The sequence below is a fragment of the Melozone crissalis genome, unplaced genomic scaffold, assembly GCF_028551555.1.
Source record: "Melozone crissalis strain CALT ecotype California unplaced genomic scaffold, PUWL_Pcris_2 ptg000106l_1, whole genome shotgun sequence".
Classification (NCBI taxonomy): Eukaryota; Metazoa; Chordata; class Aves; order Passeriformes; family Passerellidae; genus Melozone; species Melozone crissalis.
In genome coordinates, this window is record NW_026535883.1 from 4758915 (window position 1) to 4786401 (window position 27487).

At 44.9% G+C, this 27487-nt stretch overlaps 1 protein-coding gene across 2 annotated transcripts; it reads right to left on the reverse strand.

Annotated features, from left to right (window-relative positions):
- Positions 1 to 5340: 5340 nt before the first annotated feature.
- On the reverse strand, positions 5341 to 27487 carry PRDM1 (PR/SET domain 1). 2 transcript variants are annotated; one of them, XM_054291767.1, is made up of 7 exons: positions 27410 to 27487; positions 25655 to 25903; positions 19050 to 19169; positions 15775 to 16027; positions 6949 to 8057; positions 6517 to 6645; positions 5341 to 6103 (listed from the first exon to the last, which is right to left on the reverse strand). In XM_054291767.1, exons 2-7 carry the CDS (start codon positions 25835 to 25837, stop codon positions 5528 to 5530), a joined length of 2370 nt encoding a protein of 789 aa, XP_054147742.1. In that variant the 5' UTR covers positions 25838 to 25903; positions 27410 to 27487; the 3' UTR covers positions 5341 to 5527. The 2 variants fall into 2 exon arrangements, with proteins under 2 accessions (XP_054147742.1, XP_054147741.1); XM_054291766.1 differs by lacking the exon at positions 27410 to 27487 and having other exon boundaries at positions 25655 to 26568.

Here is a 27487-nt window from a genome sequence, read left to right on the forward strand (position 1 = left end):
ACAATATCCAAGAAATCACATTCAAAATGCTGCCTGCCACACTCCTCTTCCTGCCCAAAAGCTGACCACTGCTTTTAAGTTAGGATTTAGTGTGTAAAACTTAACAGGTAAGGGCAGAAGCATTGGGTCTCCCTAACCCCAAGACTGGTATCACATTGTGACAGCTGTCCTCAGCGCAGGTGAACTGGGAAAGAGGTTTTCAGCCTCTGATTTTGCTGTGTGTGGTTTCAATATTGCAGGAATTGTTTCTCTTCCCAGCACAGTGTGGCCACTTTGGGGCAGGAATGCTGTAAGGAATCTCACTCGGTCCATGGATAAGGAAATGATCAAGGACTTGCTTATTCACAATTAATGGAGAAAAAGAGCTGAAAGCCTTTATTAATCATTGCACAATAAGGAAGTCATACTGGTTTTGCTCCCTTCAATAGGGCTATTTGGTCACACCTACCTAAGTAGTTTGGCATTCCAACCATCTCTCTGCGTGCAGCTGAGGAGGAGGAGGAGGAGGAGGAAGGAAGGAAGGAAGGGCTTGGCTTCAGCACCACCAAGGTGCCTGGCTGACAGCTCACAGGGAAGAGAGAGCTCTGAGTGTCCATCTCCCTTTCCTCAAGGGCCTGGCATCTCTTTTTAGAGATCTCTGCCCAGAGAATTCCTGGGAAATGTTCCCCAATCTCTTAAAAATGGATGACAGCAGAGTCATGCAGTGTGTCAGAAACTCCGTCACTGAGGGCAGTTGGTACACTGGTGTGCCAAGGCAGTTGGCCTTCACTGGTGTGCAAATGTGCTCTTTGCCAGCTCTTCCATGTGCTTACCGGGAGAATGGGAAGGGCAGCAGACATGCTGGTTGTAGGATGGGTCTGTTTCAGCATCTCATGAAAAATTAAACACTTGTGATTTTGGGAAGTGCCACATCTTTGACAAAAGCTCTTGTTTTTCTGCTGTTCAGGCTAGACTGTGTTGAAGTTACCAAAAAGTCAACCTGTGCTCCCCACATCCCAGGCCAGGCAGCTGCCTTTTCCCTGCCAGCCTACCCCAACCCTGCACAGAGGAGGGAAACCTCCCTGCCAGTGCCAGGGCGGCTGCTTTGATGCTGTCAGTGAGTTTTTCTTTAGCCACTGTGACAGCCTGTGTTTTGCAGATACCTGCCCCATGATGGGCACATTCCTCAGCCGCACCGCATCCACTCAGCTCCGGCTCATGCAGTAATTAGACAAGTGTTTCCTGGCTGTCTTTAATTACAGCCACAACTATTTCCCTCACTCTAATGTAACACCTCTGAATGACAGCAAACGTTCTGGGCCGCATCCCACACGGTCCCAGCACGTGTTGAGACGCGGCCGTGCACTGGCAGACACTGATTTGAACCCAAAGGGCTCATACCCCCTCAGTGAGTCACATTTTTCATTTTCGACCTCAAGGCCATAATTGCCCTCACTGGGAATTAGCGGTGTCTCCCAATACCCAGCTGAGAAGCACTGGGCTTTATAAACCAGCCAGAGGGGCAGCAACATCCTCCCTAAATCCATGCTTAAGTCTATCTCAGCTGGAATTCGCCCTGTCCTGTGCCGAAGCAGCTGAGCTGGCAAGGCCACACTGCCCAACACGTTCAGCCCCTCAGCATTTTTACACTGACACAGCAAGATGGGCACCAGGCCCGCCTGCCCACAGGCCGCCAGCGGCCCTGTGCCGGGGCACGCGGTCTCGCAGGGCTGCGTTTGTGGCAGCTCCCAAATTGATGAGCTTTCCCCCCAGCCCAGCCCCTTGCTAAGGCTGTTGTGGTTGTCTGACCTGGTGGTGGTGGTGTTGCCATGGCTGAATCCCGCTGTAGCGCTGCTCAGAGCCCCCAGGCCCTCAGCGGCTCCCGGGGCTTGGGGCTGCCAGGAACCAAGGCAGCAGCTGCCGCGCTCGGCCTCGCGAGGCTGTGATCTAAAACGTGCATTGTCTTTTTATGTAATGTGTTTTATTAAACATCTTCTAAAGCTTACAAGTGTCCCCAGGACATAACTCTCCAGCACAACGTAACGCTTTGCCAAGTAATGAAGTATGATTTATGGCGGTAATGGTTATCCTATGTTTTTTTAAAAAAATTATTACAGCAATAGCTCTGTCGAATATAGGAATATAACATGCTGCATTTGGCACGTTTATGACAACAGTGCTCTGGTTTTCTTAACTCCACAGTTCGGTGTTGGCAGTATTTCAAATTCTTGAGACAGATGTTTAAATGAATTTTTTTAAGAGGACAGTGAAATACTTTTAAAACATCATACGGCGCTGAGTGTCTCAATATGTGCAGGAACGTTATTTCTTTAACATTCAGGTAGGGCAGGGCAGCACATGGCCTCTCTGGTTTAGATCTCACGGTAAATGATGGAAGTAGCAAATGTTGAATTAGGCTTTCTGGGGCATCCTGGCCTGCTGTTACTCTTGGGCTGAGGTGGGGAGGGAGGGGCGGACACTTGACCTTCCCCTGGATTTAGTGCAGTGTTCACATCTCCTTTGTGAGCACTTACACCATATCCACATTTGTTTTGAATGCAGTTCCCACCATGCTGAGACAGGACTAAGTGGTCTCACACTGACATTTTGAGTGTGTCATTGTGGTCCCGGTGGTTAGGGTTTCAGGCCAGAAATGACAATCATTTGGAAAAATGTAAATGAGAATCCTGGTCATGTATCTCTGAGGCAGATAGCATTCAAGCATTTCCATTGAAACAGTGAAAATGCTTGGCTTTTTTTTTCTAAAAAAAGGTACTGGCTGAAATTGAGGAAACCTCTGTAAAAAACGAAGCCAGGGTATTCAGTTCTGGCATCACTGTTTGCACCTTTCAGTGAAGGAAAATCAGAACCCACAAGGGCAGGGACAGCGTTGCTGAAGACACCACTGCCCTCAGTGTACCAGCGCTGGGGCCAAAACCACCCAGCTGGTGCAGAGAGATTGAAGACAAGGGAAGCATCAGTAAAGCAATGAACACTTATATTTAATTTACATTTGACAATTTGCACATAAATAATGATGTAAACCAATACGTAAACATATAATAGTTTGTTGTTCTAGCAAAGTAAAAAGCCTGTTAACTTTGGTCAGAGTCTTTCTTAAGAGAGACAAAAAAACCCCCAAAAACACTGTTGATTGTTGCTACATTCACATGTAAAACGTCTAAGGGAAGGGGGAAACAGTAAAGAGAAGTAACAATTCTTAAAGCTGATGCATATAAATTCTTGTAAATTTTGTATCAAATACAAGAAAGCACTACAGGCAATAATAGGAAAAGTGTGTGTCCAGTGACAGAGTAGTGATACTTTGGTTTATCCTACAATTAAGAACTATATTTATGAACTATTGCTACATTTAAAAGATGTCAGCCTCACAATTTGCAGGAGTGGAAATGTAATGAACTGGAGTCCTTCAAAAGGTGTGTTTAGAGACTTGTATTTCAGGATTGTTTGGTTTTTTTTAACAGAAGGCATTAAAATGAAGTTTGCTGGAAAAAAAAAGACCACTGAATCCTGAATTGTTGAGGTGGACTTCTAAAAAAATTTTTTAAAAACATAACCAGACAAAAAGGGATACATGGTGGGGAGGTGTGTAATAATGCTAATAATGTTCTTGTGAGTTGACTGTGCAACTCGTTAGTGGCAGGCACAATGAGACAAGGGCCTTGTCCCACCTGACTTCCATACTGCCCTTACTGTGATTTGTGACCACATCACACACGGGTCATATTTGGCTTCATTTCAAGTTCTTTCAGTTACATTTTCTGGCTGGCTGTTGACTGACCACCAGCCTCCTTCCTCCCCAGTGCAGACTGCCAGGAGAGCAGGGGACTGAAGGAGCCCTGGCCTGCAAACAGGGTAATTCCCACCAAATTCACTGAGATGCCACACATGGATGCATGATGATGTCATTCACGTGTTTGCAAGTTCAGCTGTGCATGTGTATTTGCAAGTGATAAATGCCTTGGTTCAACCTTCTGGTTTTGAGGTCATTGGTTATTTGCAAAACTGGGATAACATTTGATTTTCACACTTAGATGAAAAATAGGTTTTATTACATGGTTTGGCTCACAACTTAAGTGGTATAAATATATATACATATACATATATCGTATAGTGGTATAAATATATCTATAAATATACATGTATTCTTTGCTACACCTCAAACGTCACCATATCATCTTTGGGCTTAGCAAAACAAAAAGATAAAAGGACGTGCATTCTATCTTTCCCTGTGCACATTTTGGTTTCTTCTCTAAAGTAGCAAAGCATTTAGGTAAAACAGCATTGTCTGCACCACTGGACACAAGCACTGAGGTAATTGTTGTTCAACAACTTTGCAATGCCCTTTTCTTCTTTAATTAAATTAACCACAAAATGTACAAACACAAATACTGAGAAAAATCTGAGTCGTACAGGAAGGAAGAAAAAAAATTATGTGCCAGGAAAGGACTCTGTTCCCCACTTCTACCCAGGCAAAGTGGGAGAGAAAAATACAAGTAAAACTGAACCCCTTCTTACTCAGGGAATATGACCATCTCTTTTTTTTTATCCCTGGAAGGCTCTGGCCAAAAAAACCCCCAAAATAAAACAAAAATCAGAAGAAAGAAATCTGCCTAAACCCCCCCTTTTAGGCAGAATAATATTTGTGTCTTTGCTTTTAAACTGCTTTTGGAAAAAAAAGAATGTAAGTGAGACTTTATTCTGGAAAAGCCACTTTAAGCTCATGTGTTCCTTTGGTCTAAAACTTACATGATAATGCGTGGGGCTGGAGCTGTGTTCTAAAAACCTGTGGTATTGTCCATGGCAGGTTGGTGTTTGCTGTGCCACATCTGTTCCAGGGAGAGCTGCAGGTAGAAGAATCTTTCTCCTCCCCTCAGAGAGGCAGGAGAAAAAGTTTCTTCCCTGCTTGCTGCTACTCTGGGTTTGCTATTTTTTTTCTCCTTTTCAATTCTCAGTGGGGTGATTTGCTCATGAAAGTACACAGCATTTTTTTTCAAACCAACTGATCTAGGATTCTGTATGTCACATGTCCAACTTTGGCAATATGAAAAACCACATTTGTTTAAAAGACATTGGTACATAAAACACATTTACTGAAACCCTAATCTTAGGTTCTTAAAACAGATGTGCAGAAAAAAAATATCTACAAAGAATGGCCCATAAAACAAAAAATAAAAACATTTAAAGTAAAAATTACAATGAATTTTTCCAGTCATTGTAAACATTTTCCTAATTATTGCTTTTAGAATGATTAATTGCATAATAAATTATGAAGTACTATCATTGAAAAAATAATTATGGATAAATGATTGTCTCTTAGTAACTGGCGAGGCAATGCAGAGTCCTTTGCCCCTTTTTATGCCCTGAGAAAACAGTAACTTTGGAGTTCCTTCTTTCAGTTGGAGAGCGTAGGGAAACTACTGTAAGCCAAGATTGCTTTGCAGCATTGAAACTATGTACAAGCAACTGCTACAGGCACCCTGACTTGCCAAGTCATAAATAAAAAAAATCACTTTGCCAAAAAGTCTTAAGGGTCCATTGGTTCAATTGTTTCTTGCTTGACCTTTACAGGTAACAGAGGTAGTGGGTGACCGTGAGGCAACTTCATAACTGACATATCTGACGACTCGTAAAGGTTGCATCCTGAGGAGATAAGCCCATTTCCCAGGTTCCTCTGCAGAGAGACTTTCAGGTTAGCTCCTTCCATTTCCCTCCTGAGCATGGTCAGTATATCCTTCTCCACGATGGATGTTAAGTCGATATTGTCCTCCACTTCTTCCAGCTTGTCAGCATTGTCACTGATGTCGAACTTCTCGATCTCCTCGTTGATTCGGTTCAGGTCCTCCATGGAGCGGCCGGAGGCCGGGGCAACGGGGCAGTTGCCCTTCAGGTGGACCTGGAGGCTGCAGAAGTGAATGTAGCTCTTGTGGCAGTGGATGCATTTATGGGGGCGTTCCCGAGTGTGGAGACGCTTGTGCAGCTTCAGGTGCACAAACTGGGTGAATTTGGCTGGGCAGAGCTTGCACTGGTAAGGCTTCTCTCCAGAGTGGAGCCGCAGGTGGGTTTTGAGATTGCTGGTGCTGCTGAACCGCTTGTGACAAACCTAATGTGGGGGGTGGCAGAGAAACAGCGAATGAGTGGGAGGCGATTTTATGGTTTAAATCACAGACACCTAGGAGGAGACGGCAGGATGAAGCAGCAGCTTTCTATATCTTCACACTTTCTCACAAAGGGAAAAAAATCCCCACCTTTTTTATTTAAATATTGCTGAATGTCATTTTGAGTGTGGCTGATGGCAAAACTGTATCAGGCAGGTGTTGCTCTAGCAGGCTGCAGGCAATCGTGCTGTCTCACAGACGCTGCTGCACGAGGGCTGGGCCCGGCTGTGGTGCAGATTCTAGCCCTGAGCAGCCAAGGGTTTGTCCCTCAGCCCTCCCTGCACACCATAGGGGGTGTGCAAAGCCCTGCCATCCCTTTGGCCTGTGAAGGAGTCACCTTTCTCTCTGTGTTACATACCTGACACTCGTGGGGCTTTTCTCCCGTATGTACCAGATAGTGCTTCTGGAGGTGAGCCAGCTGCGTGAAGCCCTTATTGCAAGTCTGGCATTTAAATGGTCTCTCTCCACTGTGTACTCGGAGGTGCACCTAGGGAGAGACAAAGCAATTAACAATTTGCAGTTTCCAGTACTACAACAAAAGTGCTTTCAGATGTTTCCTAAAGTCAGCGGAAGAGTCCCATTGCCAAAATACAATGTTATCTAGTTAATTAGGTGGCGTCAGTGTTAAAGCACACAACCATGCTTTCTTGCTGGGGGGATACTGTATTAAGCCCAGACACATAAACAGCCTAACAAAGCAAGGGAGGCCTGACCCTGCTTTTCCTCGAAAACCTACAGGGAGAAACCCGAGCCTTCAAAGAAGGCTCCTGTCTTATTCTCCACTGCCTACCTTCAGATTGGAGAGCTGGCCAAAGGTCTTGGAGCAAACGTTGCATTCGTACTTGATCTTCCCATTCTGCTTTTTCAGTGGGTATGGGAGGGTTTTGTAACCGGTCACATTCCTCTTACTTTTAATGAGATTCATGGCTTCTTCACCGCCGGTGGCAGCCAACACCACTGAGGTAGGTTTAGGTTGCATTATGTGTTCTGAACTGGCTGCTGTACCAGCGGTGGGGGACCCACTGGTAGGGCTGCATGGCTTGTCCTTCATGCTGGCAGCAGCGCCCGTGATAGAGAAGGCACTGTTCGGTGCTGGTATGAGGAAGTCTCTTGGATGATCAGGCTGCAGCAGTCGACGGCCTCCTTCACTGGGCAATGAGCTGGGGAGCGTGGTGGGGTTGAGCATGTGGTGGGAAAGGCTACCTCCACTGAGCAGGTTGCCATAAAGAGGGTACATCCTTGGGAAGAGATTGAAATTGTTGATGCCATTGATATTGTTCAAAGCGCTCAGGTTATTACAGCTCATATTGAATGGAGGTAACAGGAATTTGGGGTAATGGGGGTTATAGGACGGTAGAAAGGCAGGTGAGAGGTGGCCAGGAGGTGCATATCCAGGATAAGACCCCAATCCTTCTGAGCCATATGATCCGTTCAAGTAAGAGTATGGCTCTCTGTGCTCTTGGGAAGTAGGTGCTAGAGGTGAAACTGTGACCCCCGGACTACTGTGAGGGCTTGAACTTTTTAAACTTTGGTCTGGGCTGCTCCTCCCGGAAGGACTTGGTGTAGTAGATGCCTGGATGGGTGAGTGAGTAATGTAGCTGGGTCTGTCCATGCCATATGCTAGGGAAGCTTTCAGATAGTCTTCAGGAATGTGAGGTCGGATCGGGTAGACAACTCGAGGGAAGAAACACCTCTCCGGGCTATAGTTCTTACGTAAATCATCCAAGTCTTTTTCTGGAGTAACTGGTGAAATGTTGGTCTGAAAGAAGTCTTTTCCTTTAGGAGGATTGGATTCCATTTTCAGGATTTCTTTCACACTGTGCTCCTTCTTTGGGACGCTTTTCTGATAAAGCTCATCTTTATCAGCGCTGTGCTGCTTTGGATTAACGTGGGTTTGTGCTGAAATACAAAGACAAGATAACAATTATTTAGATATGTCACTGGCGTTATCTCTTTTCAAAACAGAATCTAACCCCTACAAATTTAGTGGGAAGGAAGGGCTACTCTCGGAGATGAACAATCATTCAACTTGCCACAAAACTAATGGCTGTGTGAAGAAATGCCTGCTGGTATTAAGTGTTAATAAAAAGCATTGTTAATTTAAGGGATACCAAAGAGTACATAGAGATCTGGATGATGATGCATTTGCAGAGTGCCAGCCTCCACTCTGCAAACTGATTTCAACTTTCTTCCCCCTTAAATTTGCCTAGCTTTGCTGTTGAATGTCTCTTTAAGCAGTATTTCTAATAAATGTGGTAATGAGCATTTGTTCACAATACAGGTTTAACTGAAGGACTTTGCAGAACACAAGCTCCCAGAAATGTTCCTCAGTAAAATAACAAGGCATGACAAATCGGGTTTTGCCAAACCGCAGCAGTCACTTCACCAGCCAGTTCAATTACTTACAGTACCAAAAAAACCATGGCTGGCTAGGATGAAAGCCTTCTTCAAAGAGAAGGTATTCTCCATCAGTAAACAGATCATTACTCATTAAATATACTGCTTAGGAACATCTACAACAAAGCAGACTATTTACTGCAGATTTCTGTGGCATTCAGTCTATGCAAAACTCCTCTGCTTACAGCTGTATTTTATAAAAAAAATGCTGAAGCAAAGCAAAAGAAAGCAAGACTGGTTGGCTCCAGCTTAAGTTGAAATGTGCTTAAAAAAAAAAAAAAGAGAGGGAAAAGAATTATGTATTTAGAAGGAAATAGAAGCTAGCATACATTCATCTCAGGTCAGCACATACTCCATTTATTTGTATTCAAAGATCTTGCTGTATGGACATAATACAATCTTAACAGCACACTGAAAGATGACTTCAGTAGAAAAACAAATCTGCCTTTATCTTTGTTACACAGTTTTGATTACTTGTAAGATATTTTATTATGGGGGGGGGGGGGGGGAACTATAAGAAGGTTTCATAATCATAGTTAGTTAGTGCAAGGTTTTCTATCAGGAGGTACAAGCCATGTACCACTAGGTACATGACTCAAGGACACTGCAGTCCTTTAGAAATGTTTCTGCTCCTGTGACTGACTGTTCTTACTTCACTATCTGAAGTGAGAAACAGTTATTTCTGATATTTGGAGGATCATCTGAACCAAGGGTGGAACATGAGAACCAGCAATGACCACGCTGCTTTCAACACAGATTCTTTGCTTCACTATTTACTACCCTGATGGAATCTATCATTTGGCAACATTACCCTATAAGGCAAAGAAAGCCATTTATTAAACATATCCAAGAAAACAGCTGCTTGCAAAACATGCTCCTACTTAGAGCAACCCACTTTACAGTATCATCCTTTTTGAAATGGCATTAGACTAGTAACAAGCAAATTTAGTTTGAGATTTTTGAATAGTTTGGCTATTTTCAAGCTCCAATGAAATGCAATTGAACACATTTAAGTTCAATTAAAATATGTATGATAAAACTTGAAAGTGTTGTACAGCAAGCATATGCACACATAAGCACACAGACAGCTTCTCAATTACTTCTCTTAGTGTCCAAAGTTTAATGCAGAGCTGTATCAAAAATAAAATAATAACATACTGTGTTTTCAGGCTTTAAAAAACATCTACTTTCTTTGGTAATTTTGTCTGTACTCGGGGACTGATAACTCATTTTCTAAATGTCAGCCAGATTTTGGGGCATAGCACAGAGGTCCTACTAGGTTCAAGAAGCTCCACAATGGCACTGTGAGTAATATTATCTGTATCTTCTTATCAGCTGCCTTTCACCACAGCAGTGTTTCAGAGCAAACATTCCTGGTGACACTATCAGCATCGGGAAGTATCAAGACCAGGCAGTATTGAAAACTGGATGGGGGGGGGGAGGCACGACTTGTGAAGCCTTGCAGCAGGAAAAATAAATAAATACCACCTTATCAGGCCCATATCAGTTTCTCAGTGGGGTCTGTCAAGCAGGAAGTTCAAATTGACACTTTTCCCTTTTAAAGAAAAAAACTCAGGGGGAGGGGAAGAGGAAGGAGAAATGCTGGTGGTGCTGGAAAAGTGATAGAGAAACTGGGGCCTCTTCAGCTGGAGAAAGAGCTCCCACTGTCACAAGGTTAAACATGAGGGCGGGGATGTACGTGCCTTATGTGCAGGAGCAAGCCCAGGAGTGACAGAAAGGAAGCTCATGCAGAGATCGTAACTTTCTTTGTGCAACAATCCCATGCTCTCTCTTGATAATTGCTCTTTTCTTCCCTTCTGAATTTTCCCAGTAAAGCTGTCCCTCCTACTAATTTCCATGTGTAAACAGAAGTTATGATATTTAAAGAAATTTTTTCAAGTCTAACTGTGATAGCTGTCTTTAGTTTGCAAGCTATCTTTGGTCCATAAATCCACTCTTGGCTTTTTCCCTTATTACCTGAGCACAAGGGACACTTGGGAACACCAGAGAGATCAAAACATAAACAAGTGTCTCAGCACTGTAAAATAAGAGAAAGTAATGTCCAGGGCCAAGGAGAGGTTCTTAAGTTTTATACTGAAGGTGGATTTAAACCAGGGCTGAAACTGATTGAGAGGTTTACAACCCTTCTTGCTGCTCTTAAGGCAGCCACACTTCAAAGTTAAAGAGATATTTCTTATAAATGGAATTTTTTTTGAACTTGTGATCTTCGATTTAAGTTTTTACCAATCAGAATGTCTCCCATTCACTCTTGAAATGCATTTCTCCCTCCCACCCCCATACACACACACACACATATATATATACATATACAGTAAATATAGGCACATACTCCTCCAAGATCTGTCTAGTTTCTGTGGTCAGAGGGACACACAGAAAAGAGATTCAAAACAAAACAAGAATGGTGCAGCTGCATTTTTAAGTTACTGATCTGAGGGCAGGGGGGGTGTGGAAGAAATAAAAAAACCCCAGACTTGCCTCTTGAGGATCTTGACACTTCTAACTGAGGTCAACAGATTATTTGCTCAGATCTGACATTAGTGAGTGCGTGCAAGAGGAAAAGGGACAAAACTCCTGTTACTTTTAAGTATTGATAAAACTTGGGTAAAGGAGCTGCCTGAAGTCACTCCAGTGTGGGTGTTCCAGCTACAGACTGCTGCAGAGCTATAGACTTTGCTCTCGGTTCCTGTGCTCTGAGCTGTACCCTGAGAAACATTTCATAAAAACAATGATCTGTTCTTTTCTAAAAACTTGAAAAACGGTTGTAGGCAGACAGTAATTGCAACAGTAATTTCAGGAGTGAGATGGTACTGAACACTTCGAGTGGTAGAGCTTAATTATGCCGATTCACATTTTCGATCTAAATTAAGCACCTCTTTTGCTAGTAGAAAGAGAACCTCGAAGTTGTGAAGCGAGCAAAACAAAGAGTGTTTCCACTCAAAATGAGAACAGAGACCAACATTCAGAAGTACAAAATTTGATCATCTGTTTTCTAAATGTGTCCACGGCAGTGTGACATGCCTTTGAAAACCTTGTGCTCAGAGAAGGTCTTTCTGGGAGCCTTCAACTAATTCTCAATATTAAGACAACTTCAGTCCTCAAATTCTGATTTTGTGAAGACAACTTCTCATATCATTTAAAAATCATTTTCCTGAGCCCTTTTGAACATTCCAGGAGGCATTTTTTTAAGCAAGTGCAGATGTTTCCTCTCAACCCAAACAGAAAAGCTTCAAAACCAGAAAGTGAAACTGCCCATAAACAAAAGGGAAAGCGAGCGACAGGGCTGAGCTAACGGCCAGCATGTCAGGGCCAGCAGGAAGAAGAGAAGAATAAATCGCATTTAAGAAAAAAGCATTACAAAGTTAATCTTCATAGAACCGGAAACACTTTAAATAATGTCTTGTTAAACCTGTTAACGAAACAAAAAGATTGCCAAATATTTTGTAAATATGCAAATTATCTTCCCCCAGCTTGAACTTTTTTTTCTAAAGCTTGACCAAAAGATGTCACCTGCCTGTACTTGACTGAGGAGACAAACATGACATGAGCAGCAGGAAGTTGCATCATATGATTGCAATATATGAACATTATTATCAAACAGTCATGTCCTGAGTCAATGCAATTGTTTGGATTTTGTTGGGTTTTTGTTGTTTGGTTTTGGTTTGGTTTTTTTTAACTGTTACCCTCTCCACCCCTCCATCCTGAAATAATCCTCCCATGTTGAGGTAAGAATGAAATTCTAAACCATTTGGAACCGCCAAAGCAAATTTCCTCAGTGTTTGCTAACTAAAATATCACAGACTAAAAGACAATCTGAAGGTGCAGTTGAATGAGGTTAGGTGCATTTAACAAATTACTTTAAATTCATTTTTAGCAGAATACAGAAATCTGGTGCCACCATATTTAAAACTATTTACAGGACAATGGCACCATCTGAAGGTGATATCTCCAATCCTGACAGAAAACATTAGAGACCTCAAAACAGGCAGGAAGGGAATGCCATTTGAGTTTCCAGCACTGGGATAATGTGGAGTCTTGCCTCTACCGCTATTGTGCAACTCCTAGCAGGCACTTCAACATCCATTTGAAGTTACGTAGCTGCACTGGGAGCTAATCACGGCCGTGGAGGTAGGTGTGTGCTCCAGCGTCTGAAGGACTGGGTCAAAGGCCCCAGTTCAGGAAAACACAGAGGACAGGGTTAAACCCACAACTAAGTACATGCCTAATTGCTGTCTTGGATCTGGATGCTTTCCTTCTGCGGCACAAATGAGCTAATGCTGGGGAAGTTACCTTTAATTTGAAAGTTTGCTGTTACACAGGCAAGTAGATGTTACATGTGGGTGTGTAAATACATTTATGCTCTAAAGTGGTAGTTCTCTCATTTTTGAGGCCACTAATTACAGGAAATAAAGCCAGAGAAATTCCCTGATACATTTTTCCCCGGAGGCCCATCCTGCTCTGGTGCTTAAAGAGGAGCTAAGGTGCTGAACTCTAAGGCTGTGATCCCCAAACCCTTGAGGCACTTAAAGCAGCTGCCTATATTTTAAGCTGGCAGGACTGGAAGGTCTCTGTAGGTGTGTGTCCCAGGTGGCCTCTCCTGTGCTGGGCAGCCAGCCAAGGTGAGACTCTTCCAAAGCCTCCCACGGGCACCAGTGTGCACTGCACACCCAAGACACAGCTAAGGGAGAGATCTGGGTGCAACACACCACGGCCACTGGCTGCCTCCTGCCCATACCAGCATGTATCCATGGGAGGAGACCCTGGCCTCAGCTTTGCCTCTTGGGACCCAGACCCCAACTTTCCCTCCCTCCTCCACAGAGGGTGCCAAAACCAGCCACAGGCTGGGAGAGGTGGTGATGCACCCCTGCTCTTCTGAGGGAGGCCATACCACTTTAAACACCAAATTATTAGCAATCCATTTGGCTGGAGAGGACTTTCCTGACTTCCTAGCAGGTTGGGGGGGAGGAGGGGGTCCCCTCAAGCAAGGCTGTGTTCAGATGTCTTGCTAGGCCAAAGCCCCACATCTGTAGCAGGTACAAGGTGCCAGAGAACTGGGGACAACTCCTGCACTTCGCTCATGGATGAATGCAGTGCCAGGGTGCCTTGGCCAGCCTTTGTGACAGAGACAGGCTGGAGAGGCACCACGATGCTCTCTAATTTTAGATTTAACTAGTGGCCTGGGAGAAAGGAGCAGAAGAAGGCTCAACAGTGCTGGCATTCACAGTAAACTCATGTGGTTCCAGTACTAATGCTGGAAAAACCCTGCTTGCACCATTGCTACAGGGACTTCGGTAAATAAAGATATTTTGGAGACTTTTGGATTTTTCTTCCACACTTTTCAAAAGGCTAACTTTAGAAAACCTCAATCCTTATGGTACCTGTAGGGTTTTTGGCCCATGTGCAGGCTTTACGCCTGATTGTGTTCCTCACAAAAATGAGGGGAGAAGAAAAAAAAGTGAAAAGTTTTTCTCATTTTCTGAACTATTTTCTGTAGGTGGAAGGAGCTAACATAAAATTTCTAAATGGTTTAAATGTAATTATCTTAAAAAAGAGAAGAATGTTTATTTCAAACTCAGCAGCTGGAAATACTGCAAATATTAAGGTTGAACTACAAAACTGTGGCTCAGGTTTCTATTTATTTAAATCCTTATACTGAGCCTACTGCTTTTACTGAAATCAGTTATTCTGCCATGTCCAGACACTCCTAGTTTTGACCTGATTAGGAGTAACCAGACACAGTAGGGAACACATTACAAATACATTAACTACTGCTTCTGCAAGGAAGCCCAAGGTGCCAGCAGATGCAGGAAACTGAACCCGTGTTTGTGTATCCTACTAGCCAGTGACCAAATGTGCCTGACCAGATTTTAGCAAACTCCTCATCCACCAGAGCCCTACATGCTGCTGTCTCATCTCACCTGCAGGTCCCACTGAAAAACTAACAGCTCATTATATCAGGAAATAAAACTGCACAGAGAGTGGTGAAATGACATTTGTGCAAAGATGACAGAATCAGTGAGACAGTTTCTGAATAGAGAATATAGCTGCATAACACATTCCCTCCCTCTCTTCCCTCTGTCATTAGGAGACAAGTTTTCTTCTATTAATTTGTAGTGAAAGACAAAAAGCTAGTGAAAGGGTGACACCCACAGAGTATAGATGTACTTTTGATTAATCTGAATGTGTGATACAAATTTTATAATATGGGATGACAGTTCTAATGATCCCCAAGTAACACTGCTATTTTATAACCCATTCCTTGTTGCCAAATAACTGTAAATAGTCCTTTTTATTAAAAAAAAAAAAACCAACCAAAACTGCTTGCAGTTTTTCCTTCAAGTTCCAATGTAATCACTGGCAGAAGGACAAAAGAATACTCTGTTTTAAGAGCAGCAACGGGGGAAGTAGCCTAAGAGTCCACTGAGAAGTCAGCAAGAATCTTTTCTTCTCTAGAAGGGGCTCTGGGTGAGGTGTCAGGCAATGATTAAACGAGAAGTAAAGCACCAAGGCTGGAAATAATCAGAAACCACAGAGGAACACAAACTCCTGGAAACACCTCTTCCCTCTGCTACCAGTGCTATTATTTTTGAACAGAAAATGAAAGCTGCAATAAAAAGTCAAGAAATGGGGACAAAGTACACTGAGCTTAAAAACACAAGTAACCAGATGAGAAGACCACAGGAGGTTTGCTCCCACAAGATAAGTAAGGGTAGATGCAAGGCTCAAAGTGCATGATGCAGTAAACACGTATTTGGTCAGACACCTAGACAGAGTCATGACATGTTGCCACTTCCTGGTACAGTGAGGGCAGCCCTTTGGGAGCATGAGTGGACAGCCTTTAGTGTATGCTACCAAAGCAGACTTTTGCTCAACACACCGTGAGATCTGAAATTGCACAGTCTGAGACTGAGCCAACGGCGATGGTTAGGAAGACAGAGGTCAGGTTGTCTGTCCAGAATTTCACCAGATAAGACTCAGATTGTAAACAAACAGCTACTCAGATTTCATAATCTCTTTCCATTTGAACAAGCACAGCGAACTCATTCTCTTGTGTTGGGTTTTTTAATTCCCCTTTTCCACTCCAAGCTACCTCCTGTGACACAACAGATGATGAAGCTGTGTAATTATACAACTTATTATTAGATTGTATAGGCAGAAGAGACATTACTAGCATTCCTTATTTATACTGTAATCCACTTACTGAGGTTCATCATTGTCAGCTCTCTGGAGGGGGGATAGTGCAGCCTCTCTGCAAAGTCTCGGCAATACCACACAAGCAGCTCTTGGTTGGCAGGGATGGGCTTGATGGTGTAGAAGTAGATGTTCATTCCATTCTGACAAGCAGCCAAGTTCTGCTCCTGAACAGAGTAGCCAGGGTTTACATAACGCATCCAGTTGCTCTTGTCCTCGTTAAATCCATCAATGAAGTGGTGAAGTTCACCACTTGAATAGATCTGGAACAGAGAGGAAGTGCTTATGAATATATATACATATATATAGGCACAATATGCAACATGTAGGCACAGAGTCCAGAGAGGAAAAGTGATAAGCTCCCTTTTTTTTTTTTAAGATGAAGTAAGAGTTCAAGCTGTGTTCATGCCTTTCCAACAATGACATCCTCTGAGTTAAGAAGGTATTTAAAGGAAAGTCCACAGTCACCTTTTCCATTTAATCTTAGCTAGCTTTGGAAAACAAGACCCAAAATTTGAAATGCAGAGTACTCTCTCTGTGTGAACAGTCTACCTTAGAGCCCTTTTCCTGGTGCTCTGATCAACAAGTGGGTGATGCTGATGAGGGCAGGTCTGAGTGCATGCTTGCATTAATGCTTTGAGTCACCTGTGTATAAGACTGACTGGCTGCGCTATGTCAGAGTTCTTCTCGCTATGTCAGAGTTCTTCTCGCCTCTTTCTATGGTCTCTGTACTTGCAGTTTCCTACCACCTCCACCCAAAGGTTTAAACTATGCAAACATTCTCCACCCCCCAGAGTCCTAAAGCAACACTTGCTCATAGTTGAACTGTAACCCTTTTGTAGGAAGGCTGGGCGAGGCAAAGATGAAATTCACCTGCCATAACTGAAGGAAGACCTGACAAGGGGTTAGCCCATGAGATGTCACTTTTCCTACCAAGGGACATGCTCTGACTTGTCCACAGAGGGGCAAGAAAACATGAATCTGAAAACTGTTCAGTGGTTTCAGGGGAAAGAAGTTCCCATCACTGACAGAAGCTACTGTTTCTTGAAATAATAAGAGAAATATTTTAAAAAAGCAAAAAAATCAAGAGAAATCCAGGAAACACGCTTGTAAAGACACACTGCTTACTCTCAAGGGGAGCTAGCTCCATGCTGGATGAAATGGGGTTCCTGGTTTTCTGAAAACAGATGACCAGGCAAAAGCCAGACCTTGAAGTGGGAGCAGCTCACACCTCGCTGAGCAGGAAATGCCTTTCCAAAGGGGAGACAGAGCTTATCTCTAAAAGAAAACCCTCCGCGGGGCGTTCCTGCCCCTGTGCCCCCAGCGCTGCCTCCGCACCTCTCGGGCCGGCCGGGACCCTCCCGCGCCCCCGGAGCCCGGCGGGCAGAGAGGGGAGGCGGCCTGGCCCTTTAACGCGGGCCGTAAACACCAGAATCACTTTCTTTAAGAGTAACTTCCTGTAAACTGAGAAGGGGGAAATACATGTGGCCTCATCAAAGCAGCTTGCGAGAGATTTTGCGGTGTGTTTGTTATGAGAAAATGGAAGGGAGCCGGGCGAGTTGTGCTGCATCAAGAGGAGCCTCCGCGTTTCTCCGCTCAGCCCGGCTCGCAAACTTCCAGGAACGCGGGGCTCCGGCGCTTGACGCCTGCCACCACTTCCCAAACCAGCCCTCCGCCGCTCCCACGTCAGGGCCACAGCCCCGGCTCCCCGGCAGAGGCACCCCCAGCTCCCACCTATTCTGGGGAAGGCGCGCCCAGATGTGCTGAGTCACGGCGCGCTTCCCAGAAGTGACGCGGGCCCGGCCGGCCCCGCTCCCCTGGCGCGGGCAGCGGCCCCGGGCGCCCAGCAGATGTGCCCGCCCCTGCCAGCGAGCCCAGGATGCCTCTAATAACATGTGGGAAGTTATCTCCCACAATTTCCTTTGCATATGCAAGGCTGTGTCAGACCCCTAGGAAGGAATTAATTTTCAGTGCAGCAGTTTGCCTTGAACGAATCAAGAGGTTATAACAGGGAATTTAATGATGCCTAGATGGCTCCTAGGATATTATTTCTGAGGATCCCTCCACATTAAGGCTTAAAATCACATCATAAGAATGATGTCATCTTTCTCACTGCAATGTAGGAATGAAGTCCTGCAAGATGGCTGTCAGCCCCTCTTCCCTGTGTCAGCCTCCTGGTCTCTTCCTACACTGGACACAAGCTCCCAAAAAATTCAACAAAAAGAAACATTTTGTGGCCTTGTTAATGAGAAAACAGTTGCCCACTCTGTAAAAACACTCATGCAAATAAATGCCTGTGCAATGCTGTATTACATCGTACAAGAATGATCTGAGAAAACCAAAATGATTCAATTAGGTAGGAAGAAAGGGGTGTGGGGAATGCTGGTGCATGCCCTGGGTTTCACCTGGATATGAGGTTGGGATATTACTAAGGCAGGCAGGCACCTGAGCACAGAGGCTTGGACACAGTCCCAAATCCACGGATTTAGACACAACCTACATGGCTAGAAGGCAGCAAAACAAATCCGTGGAATGAGATGGGGCTGAAGGAATGTTCTCTAACAATTAATAATGTGTCTGTAAGGAAAATGAGGATTATGTCAACTGATAAACTGGAGGCATATTCCACAGCACACACTGCCCACGCCAAAACACATTGGCTGCTGCTTTCTTCCAGTTTATACTATGGAGTACAAATTAGGCACCACCTCTGGTGTTTGTCTCTTTTCCCTTTGCATGAGCTGCTTTTTTAACAATTCTGAGGAGGCCTAGAAAGATTTATGAATTGAATGATACATGCTGAAGACTACTACCACTGTGTTATAGCAGCTCTATACAAGAAGCAGGAAGAAATGTCAGAAAATGTTTCATAATTCCAGAGTGAAAGTTTATGCAGTACTTTAACAGCTTCTTCATGGTGGGAAAAATCAAGGATGTGATACCTGCATAAATCAGAATGACTTTCCACTGTGAAGAAACGCAAAATAACCTGCCCTTACAGCAAGCAGCAGAACTATTTCTTTACAGAATCAGCACAGATACATTTTGGAAGAACGAGCCAGGAAGGGCTGTGCATCTCCAGCACTCTCTCCACCCACATAGTCCCTGCATCCAAGACAGCCAGGCTTTTAACTCAGCTTAATTCACCCACTGGCCCTGTTTGTGCCTGGCCACATACAGAGGCTGTCCCCTGCATCACACAGCAGGAAGTGACCCAGCTTCTCAGCCATACTCATTTAGTGATCTGCTCACTGCAACAACGTGCTGCTGTTTTTTCCTACTTACCCGCCAAAAGTATTTTCTGTTTGCATTCTTGGGAACTGTATCACTGGTATAGATCTCTCCCACCAGGGGTCCAAAGCGTGTTCCTTTTGGGATGTACTCTTTGCTTATCACTCCAGTGACCTGCAAGAAGAGCAGCACAGGATCAGTCCATTGCCAGTAGAAAATGGGAAGTCTCCCTCTTCTCCCCTGTTCCCCAAGTGTAACAAGATAAAGCAAACAATGCAGCAAATTTTCTGTGACAGGTCAGCAAACCAGAAATGAATAAATGAACAATCGTGTTGGTTGCAATATGAACAGTTTTGTTAGGTACTAGCATTTTCCTAAGACATATGGAAGCTAATGATGAAAACCACCTTAAAAATGTGCTTTTTGGAAATACATTTACAAGAAGAAACAGTAAGCAAAATGTACAGAGACTGTCAAATATCTTCAGAAGTTATTTTTCCCTATCAAAGGCAACCCCTAAAAGTCTAATTCCAGCAAACAAAAATATGCAATATCTATCAATCACTTCACTGCTACAGAGCTTGCTTTTCTAATAAGTTAGGAACTGGAATGACTGCTCTTCCAGATCAAAATGAAACCACCCTCCACCCCCCTCCATTCTTTGGTCTATACCCGCCCAGATAGCTAAAAGGAGAACACCAAAAAAAAAAAAGATAACCTTCAGTTCTCTTACGAGCATACAGTGGCATACAAAACAGAATCTGAAATGGCTCTGGGACATATACTCACAGATCACTTTCTTGTACAAAAAGGAATCATCAGTTCCAGTAACATATATTAAGTGGGTTTGGTCAAAAAAGGTGTAAGGATTTTGAAGAAAATGCTCCACTATGCTAGGTCTAAGAAATGTACTCTGGTTGTTCAGCTTCCTTCTTGACAGTAATTATACCAAAAAAAGTCACTGACCACAAATCAGGAAGCAATTCATCATTATTCAGAAGAACGTGCCTTGGAGTAACCCTTTGCAAAACACTGCTGAGTTATTGGTTTTGTCTCCCTGTTTCTCACCAATCTTCTTAAATTTAATGTATCTAAACAATGTTAGAAAACCAACAATTTTGTAAACCAAAAACCCCAAGCCTCTGCAAGATTGATCTTGCTGCTCAGATAGCAGAAAAAAAAGAAGGTAAAAAGCCCATTAATTTGGTACTAAAACCAAATATATTAAAATTGCTCATAGCAAAATGTATTAAACATCTTTCCACTTGTCTTGCCACACACCTTGCCACTTGTCTTTTTGCTCACCAGGATTTCAGAACAAGACAGGAATACCAGAAGAGTTGAGGAAGACTGAGAACTGGGATTACTGCTGTCTGTACCCCACAAGGAATCAATGTCCTTACCAAAGCAGATTAGCACTCCTCAGACCCTACAGATAGCTCACTTCAGTGAGCTTTTCTTTTTCTTTTAACAGTCCTTCTCAGCAAAGGGTGGTAAAAACCCTGAACTGTATGTAGACAGTGCTTCACAAATTAGCTAAGCCTTCTGACTTTCTCATGCTACATTTTCTTACATTTTGTGATCCTTAATGTGTAAGTGAGAGGCAGACAGAGAAATCCTTGCCTGTGTACTGGTCAAGATTAAAAATCCCAGGGAAATATGAACACCTAACATAATTTCCTGTTAAATGTCAAAAAAAAGGGGCCAAATAACAGCCATGGATTCAAGGAATCACCTGGGAACACATTGCTGGGTGTTCGTGGTGGCTGTTTGTACTCGTTTGCATTTTAACATGTGTTTTCAGCACACTACAAAGAAAAAAAAAATAAAACATCAACAGCAGAGGTAAATGCTCCATTGATCTGTGCATCTGGACTGAAGAGAGAGAAGAAGGACTTCCAGAAATTTTCTTACACCTACCATATGCTGAAACAAGCTCAGTGGCTCAGTTTTATTTTTGTCTTGCTTGTACATGTCTCATAGAGAGCTGAAAAAGGCAGATGTTCTTCTCATTTTCCCTATATATCTTAATTTACATCCATCTGCCCTCTCAAGAAAAGTTCACAACCAAGCTACAAGCACACCCTACCAGTTTTACTGCATGATAGCTTGAGATTTTTCATGGTTTTAAAAATATCTTGGCCTTAATTAAAACGACTTTAATGAAATTCTCAGAATCTCTAGAAATCACTCCTTGAACTAGTCAACTTGAAACACTCTGTGACACAGCAGATACTTTTTGATATCCACTTTATAGACAGCGCTTGTGTTCAGCTGTGCCAGGGGAGAAGAAAAGATGATTTCCCAGCCTGCACACATCAGAACTTGGCAGAAGTGGTTTCTGCACATCTGTCTCTGCCAACACTGAAGTTTTGCTAAACCAGGCTTTAAAGCTGTCCAGATGACTTTTAGCTGACGGTGGCTCTCAGGTCAGCAATTCTCGGACTCCACTGTTCCCTGCCAAGCTGAGCTGCTGGGATCGCTAGGGCAGTGCCAAGGCAGCCTGGCTCCAGGCCGCCAGCAGCCCCCCTGCCGCAGCCAGAAGGGGCTCCTGCCCCGCCGCAGCTCAGCGGGTGCGGCTTCAGAAGCGGCCAGGAAGCCGGGAGCTGCCGAGGGCGGGCAGGCAGGACAGCGGCGCAGCTCCGGGTCCGGAGCCGGGGCTGAGCGGCCCCCGGGCTGCCGGCGGCTGTGCCAGAGCGGCACTTCGGAGCTGTGTCCGCCAGGTGTCCTCCAGCGCGCCGCTCCGCCCGCCGGGGAGCCCTTCCCGGGAGCCGCGGGGAGCGGGGCGCGGGCGCTCCCCAGGAGCGGCGGAGCCCTTCAGCCCTTCAGCCGCGGCCCGGGCGCTGCCGGCGGGCCCGCACCTCGCCTCACGGGCGCTTCCCGCCTCGTTCCTCTCCACAGGCGCTTACCCCTTCTCCCTTCAGAGCTCCCAGCGCTCCGCCGCGTCCCTCCTCTCCCTATACAACAGCATTTCCAGCAGGAAGGTGCAGCCCGGCCTCAGCCGGAGCCCGCTGCCCGAGCGGGCCGGCTGCGAGCGGCGCCCGGCGCGGCGGCCCGGCCCGGCCCGGCGCGGGGAGCCCGGGGCCGGCGGCAGCCCGGGACCGACCGCGGCCCTGGAACTGACCAGGGTCCTAATGCGGCGCCGGGGGCCCGCTCAGCACATCCCGGCCTGCCCGCGGCCCCCGGGCGTGAGGCGGCTGGGCTCCGGTCCCAAATCTCATCTGAGATGGCGCTTTAGAAGATTAGCGCTCCTGCATCTTTGTTTGGGGAGAGGGCACTGAAGTAAAACAACGACTCCTGCTCATTCTGCAAAGGACGGTATTTTGCGATGGGACCACTAAACTGCTTTAAAAAACTAAAACATCGAACAAAACTCTCATTGGCTTCATTAAAACAGCAGCATTCTCCACATGCAAATAGGGCAGGCCGTTATGTGTCCTCAATTAACACTGATTTTAATTTTTTTTTAGCTACTAGTTCTATAGTTATGTATTTTTTACCCCTTTGTTCAGGGACCAGTTTTCTAGAAGTTATGCCACAACATAGAATGCTTTCAGCTGGCTTCCTCGGCAACCACATAAAAAATAAATAAAAGCAATAGGGGAGAGCAAGTGTCTGAGGTCAGTGAGGCACAGTTCATAACAGCTCAAAATCACTCCTTTCACCAAAATCACTGATTCAGGGTCTGTCTCTAAGAAATGGCCTTATCAGAGATATGCAACAGTAATGGGTGGTTTGCCAAGATATGTTTTCCTCTGTCAAAGCTCACACACCAGGATGCGATGCTAGTAATATTCAAAATAGCAGAGTAACTATCATTTTATATGAAGAAAGGCTGTTTGGGCTTTAAGCACTGAGACCAAAGGGAAGATTATTGAAAAAAAATATTTTTAAATGTCTCTATGAAAAAATCATTCACATATGGCCTTCCAGAGCATAAGTCCGACACCACATTTCATCATTTTTTGACAATTGCCAAAACTGGGGGAAAAGATAAATAATTCACATACAAATAAATAAATTACTTCATGTAAATCTAACAGCCTAAAATGTTATGAGCAGTAGTAATTCATTTTTTTAAATGCTGACACATTCTGTGAACTCACAGCAAAAAATGTGTTCTTCAGAAAAGTCCCTGATCAAGATCCAAGAATAAACAAGAGTATGATGACGTGTCATGGGCTCCCTTGCAAATTGCATAAACCTTTAAAGAGGAGCTCCACAAAGCATGCAAGGAGAAGATATAGAAGAAGCAGCCCTCCCCAAACATCAGGGGCCGTACTTCCTCCCTCCTAAGCAGGCACGCAGTACTCTTCCTGCTCTAGTCAGAGATGCAATAGCAATCGTGACAGAACTAGGATTTAATGATCTAATCATGACAGTATCAGCATTTCACAAGCGATATATTATAAATGTTTTTTTGACAATAAACTGACTCAGCATTTTAAACTCTCAACCAGATGAAGCCATAGCTTTTCCCAAAGTTAACAATGAAGACAGATCACATCTGAAACCCACTGGCAAACACGCACGTATGCATCCCTCAAAGTCTTACCTCATCCTTTTGCAAGTGAAAAAAACCCACTCTCCCGAGCTGTCAGGACTCCAGTGGTTTTCCATGAGGTCAAAACCAGAATCAGGCTCCCTCACTGACCCACAAACACGCAAAAGCAACACATGTACCCAGTCCTGACCTCACTAAACAAAATCGAACTTGGATGGCAGACAGAAGAAAAATACAGTGTTGCATGTCAGAAGTTCCTAGCACAGGAGCAGATTATGCCATTTACAACTACTTCACCCTGCAGACGAGTAGCAAATGAGACCTGTCTGTACATTCTCCAGAAGGTAGCCTTCACAGAAGGTGGGCAAAAGAGCCCAATCATATCGGCCCTTCCTTGCAGAGCTACCTTAAAGATAGTCAGGGCTCAAAAGCTCCTATTGCTCCTTAGGGTAGGTGCAATTCAGCACAAATGAAAGACCGGGGGGAGCTTTGGAGAACAAAAGGAGGATGTCCTATATTCAGACTCCCACTAGCAGGGAGCTGCACGGGTCACATTTTACAAGAAAGAACCAGCAATCTTTCAACAACTTCTCTCTTCCCCCACCTCTTATACAGAGATGGCAGCAATCCTCCTGATTCACTGGCCTGAGCCAGGGAATAAGGAAATTACACCTTGGTGTTTCCAAACACAGTGCTGGGAATTTTGAAAGCTCTCTGGATGTCTCCAGCCACAGCAGCAGGGCTCTACAGGGGCAGAGGGAGCAGGCAGCCTCAGCAGCCAATCAGTCATCAGCCGGCGGCCAAGGACCGACCCGAGCTGCCACACTGCAACTCATCCTTCAATCAGAAATCCTCCTCTATCCCATGGCAGAGTCTCAGCTTTATTTCCCTCTTCACACCATACTAAGACCTATCTAGCAATGCAATAACACAAAAGCAGGTTTCACACTTTTTTCTGGAGCATGACCTTTCTCTGCCAAAGTTCTGCAGGGCAGGGCAGGGCAAGGCAGATGGGAAGAGAAGAGTGATTTTAAGGAGAATTTAGTTTTAACCTCTTACCAAATGTACTTGGCACTCTATTAAGTACTGCCAAGCTAAATTCCACGGTGTCAACACCCTTCAGCTGGGGGTCTGGCCCTATTTCTCTACACAGGATTAAACAAGTACCTGCTCTGGAAGGAAATATTTGATAGGCATGGATGAGTGTACCTCCTTTTCAGCTCTGTGGTCAGTATGTTTAGCCCAAGCAGAAGCACAGGTAATAGTTGCTATACCACAAGTCTCAGCACAGGGAGAAATGAAGGGTTGTCCCCTGGGTTGTTACGCTACTGAACATCACACCTAGCTATAATAGCTACTCTATACGAAGGAGTAAACACAAAACCAAATTGCTCATCCAGGCTTGTTTCTTTCCAGCCCTTCTGAAACAACAACAAAGAATGTACCCACTCCAGGGACAAGGATGGAACAGACTCGCACGGCTAGCTACCGGTGAAGATACTGTCCCAGATAAACAAAAGTTAATTTAAGCTACAACCACACTTCTGTCAAGCTCGCTACAGTTCTACCATTACTTCCTTAACCGACATGCCAGAGTTTTTAAGAATTTAGGAAGTTGGGAATACAACAACCTCACAAAAAGAATAAAGCAATTTCATAACCAAAGGGAAAACAAAAAGAAATAATTAAACACATTTCCAGGAATTTGTTTTGTTTTTTTTTTCCTTTACTTTTTTAAAGCTATTTATTGGACAACCGAGGCACTTTAATCTCTGAGCCAGAGGCAATGAATGGTCCTGGCAAACAGCAGCCTAGAAATTGGCACAAAGAACTACCCCACAGTTTAAATATGCTTATTTAGATGCTGTTCAAATTGTGTGAAAATTTAACTGTTTGCGAATTGGTACGGAACCAGTTTCAGGGATAGGTTGGCTACAATTTTCAGTGAAAATATTACACAACAGATGACCAGCACACAGTTTCTTAAGAGCGTTATTAGGGTCGCATATGAAAGGCCAGCGGGCAGCATTTGTTGTTGTTGGTAGGGTGCGTGTGTGTGTATGCTAAAGAATCAAAACAGGGTGAGCACACGCTTTCCAAAGCGCTGTGATTTGGCTTGTCTGACTCCAACCTTCCCCAGAGCACTGCCGCTTACCTCTTTGCAGTTAGATGCATATTTGAAAGTCAAGTTCCTTGGCAAAGAAGCCTCTGCCTGAGTTAGGGTGCCTCCATCGGCACTGGGATCCAGCGGATGATCATTTACAATATATGTGCACTTCTCTTCAAAATCAGCCTCTGTCCACAGAGTCATGTCAGCATCCTCCATGTCCATTTTCATTGTCCACTCTCTCCCTTTCACCAGATTCTTGAAACTCACAGCGTCCGAGCTACACTGTGTAGCAGCCTGGAAAAAAAGAAAACAGCCTTTAATCCTCATTGTCCTCCAGTGTTGTGGTTTCCGTTGATACAGTGTGACTAATACAGTAGTCTGTGACACTTTAAAAGCGTACGCGGGATAGTTGGTACAGTTGAGTAATAGCCAAAAAGCAGTGTAAACGAAGCTGCTCTGACTGAAGCAGCACTTTAAAATGCCAGTCTCGGTAGTAATGAGGGAACAAAAACAAAGATGAGAAAATCCCTAGGCTGTGACAACCACTTTACCTTTTTCAGACCCTTTCCTTAATGCTTCAGAGAGAAAATAATATTCTGTGCTGAAGAAAATGTGGAGTCATGGCCGTGAGACCACTTAGTCGCCTGTGGAAAAGCTGCCTCAGAAAAGTGTCACACAAACAAGGAGAGGAAGAGGAAAGGAACTGCTGTCTGCGTCTGAATGAAGCTAAAAATGGAAAGCGCATGTTGGAAGAGCGGAACCCAGCCTTGCCTCTTCCAAATGGGGAAGCCTGAACTTTCCCACCGGCTTTCAACACACAAACAACTTTCAAAACAACCTGGCCCCCCCCCGCCTCCTCCTGACGTCCCCTTATCCTTTGGCATGGAAGGCTGAGAAAGCCGACATCCTGCCAGCATCACTGTAGCAGCAGCAGCCCTTTACAAAGCACTGCAACATGTTCCTGGGGGTCAAACCAGAAAAGGAGCATGGGAAATAAATAAAATAAATATTTTTTTAAAAGTTATTCTATCCCTTTTGATTTTGATGGTACGTCCTAGAATTAGTATCCCAAAGCAGTGGATATGAGCCTAGCAGAATAGTTTCAGCAAGTCCTTCAGCCCCTCTGTCTGTTCAGGACAGAAGCACTGTTATCTAACCTATCCTCGAACATGTATTAAGGTCGGGCTCTTTCCATAAGGTTCATGAGGAACCAAAATCTGTGCCTTCGCCAGTAGCTGAGAATAACCCTCAATCCGCCGTAAAATCCCTTCATTTTTCCTTTTTGGATGCGCAGCTACTAGGAAATTCACACCCCTCCTCCGGGAAAAACGAAACACGAAGACTGAAAGCGCACGATTTTCCGAGAAAGAGGTTACGGGCTGACTGACTGCGGGTTCGGGGGAGACCCCCGGCGACCCCCGGGACGGGCCCTCCCGGGAGGCACAGCCCCAAGAGGCTGGGGCGGGGGTCACGGCAATACACAGCCCCCCCCTCCTTTCGGCCGCCGCCGCTCCGGACCGGCCCCGTGCCCCGTCCTGGCCGCAGTCGGGGCGAGCAGTGCGACAGTGCCGGACCCTCGGCGTTGAAGGGGAAGAGGGGATGAACAGCGAAACTCGGGCCAGGGGTATGACAGCTGCGCAGCGGAGCGAAAGGGTTAATGCCGGTCAGAGGAGCGCTCCCGATCCGGGAGAGGCGACGAGGAAACTTTTGCTCCGTCCCGCGGGCGCCGGGACGGGCGAGAAGCAAGAGCCGGGGAGGTGGAGACGGGGCTGAGAGAGGGGACGGCATCGCGCTCCTTACCGGGGCAGAGTCCGCGCGCGTTTCCACACCGAAGCCCACCGACGGCGGCAAACCTGGCTCATTTCTACAGAGTAAACA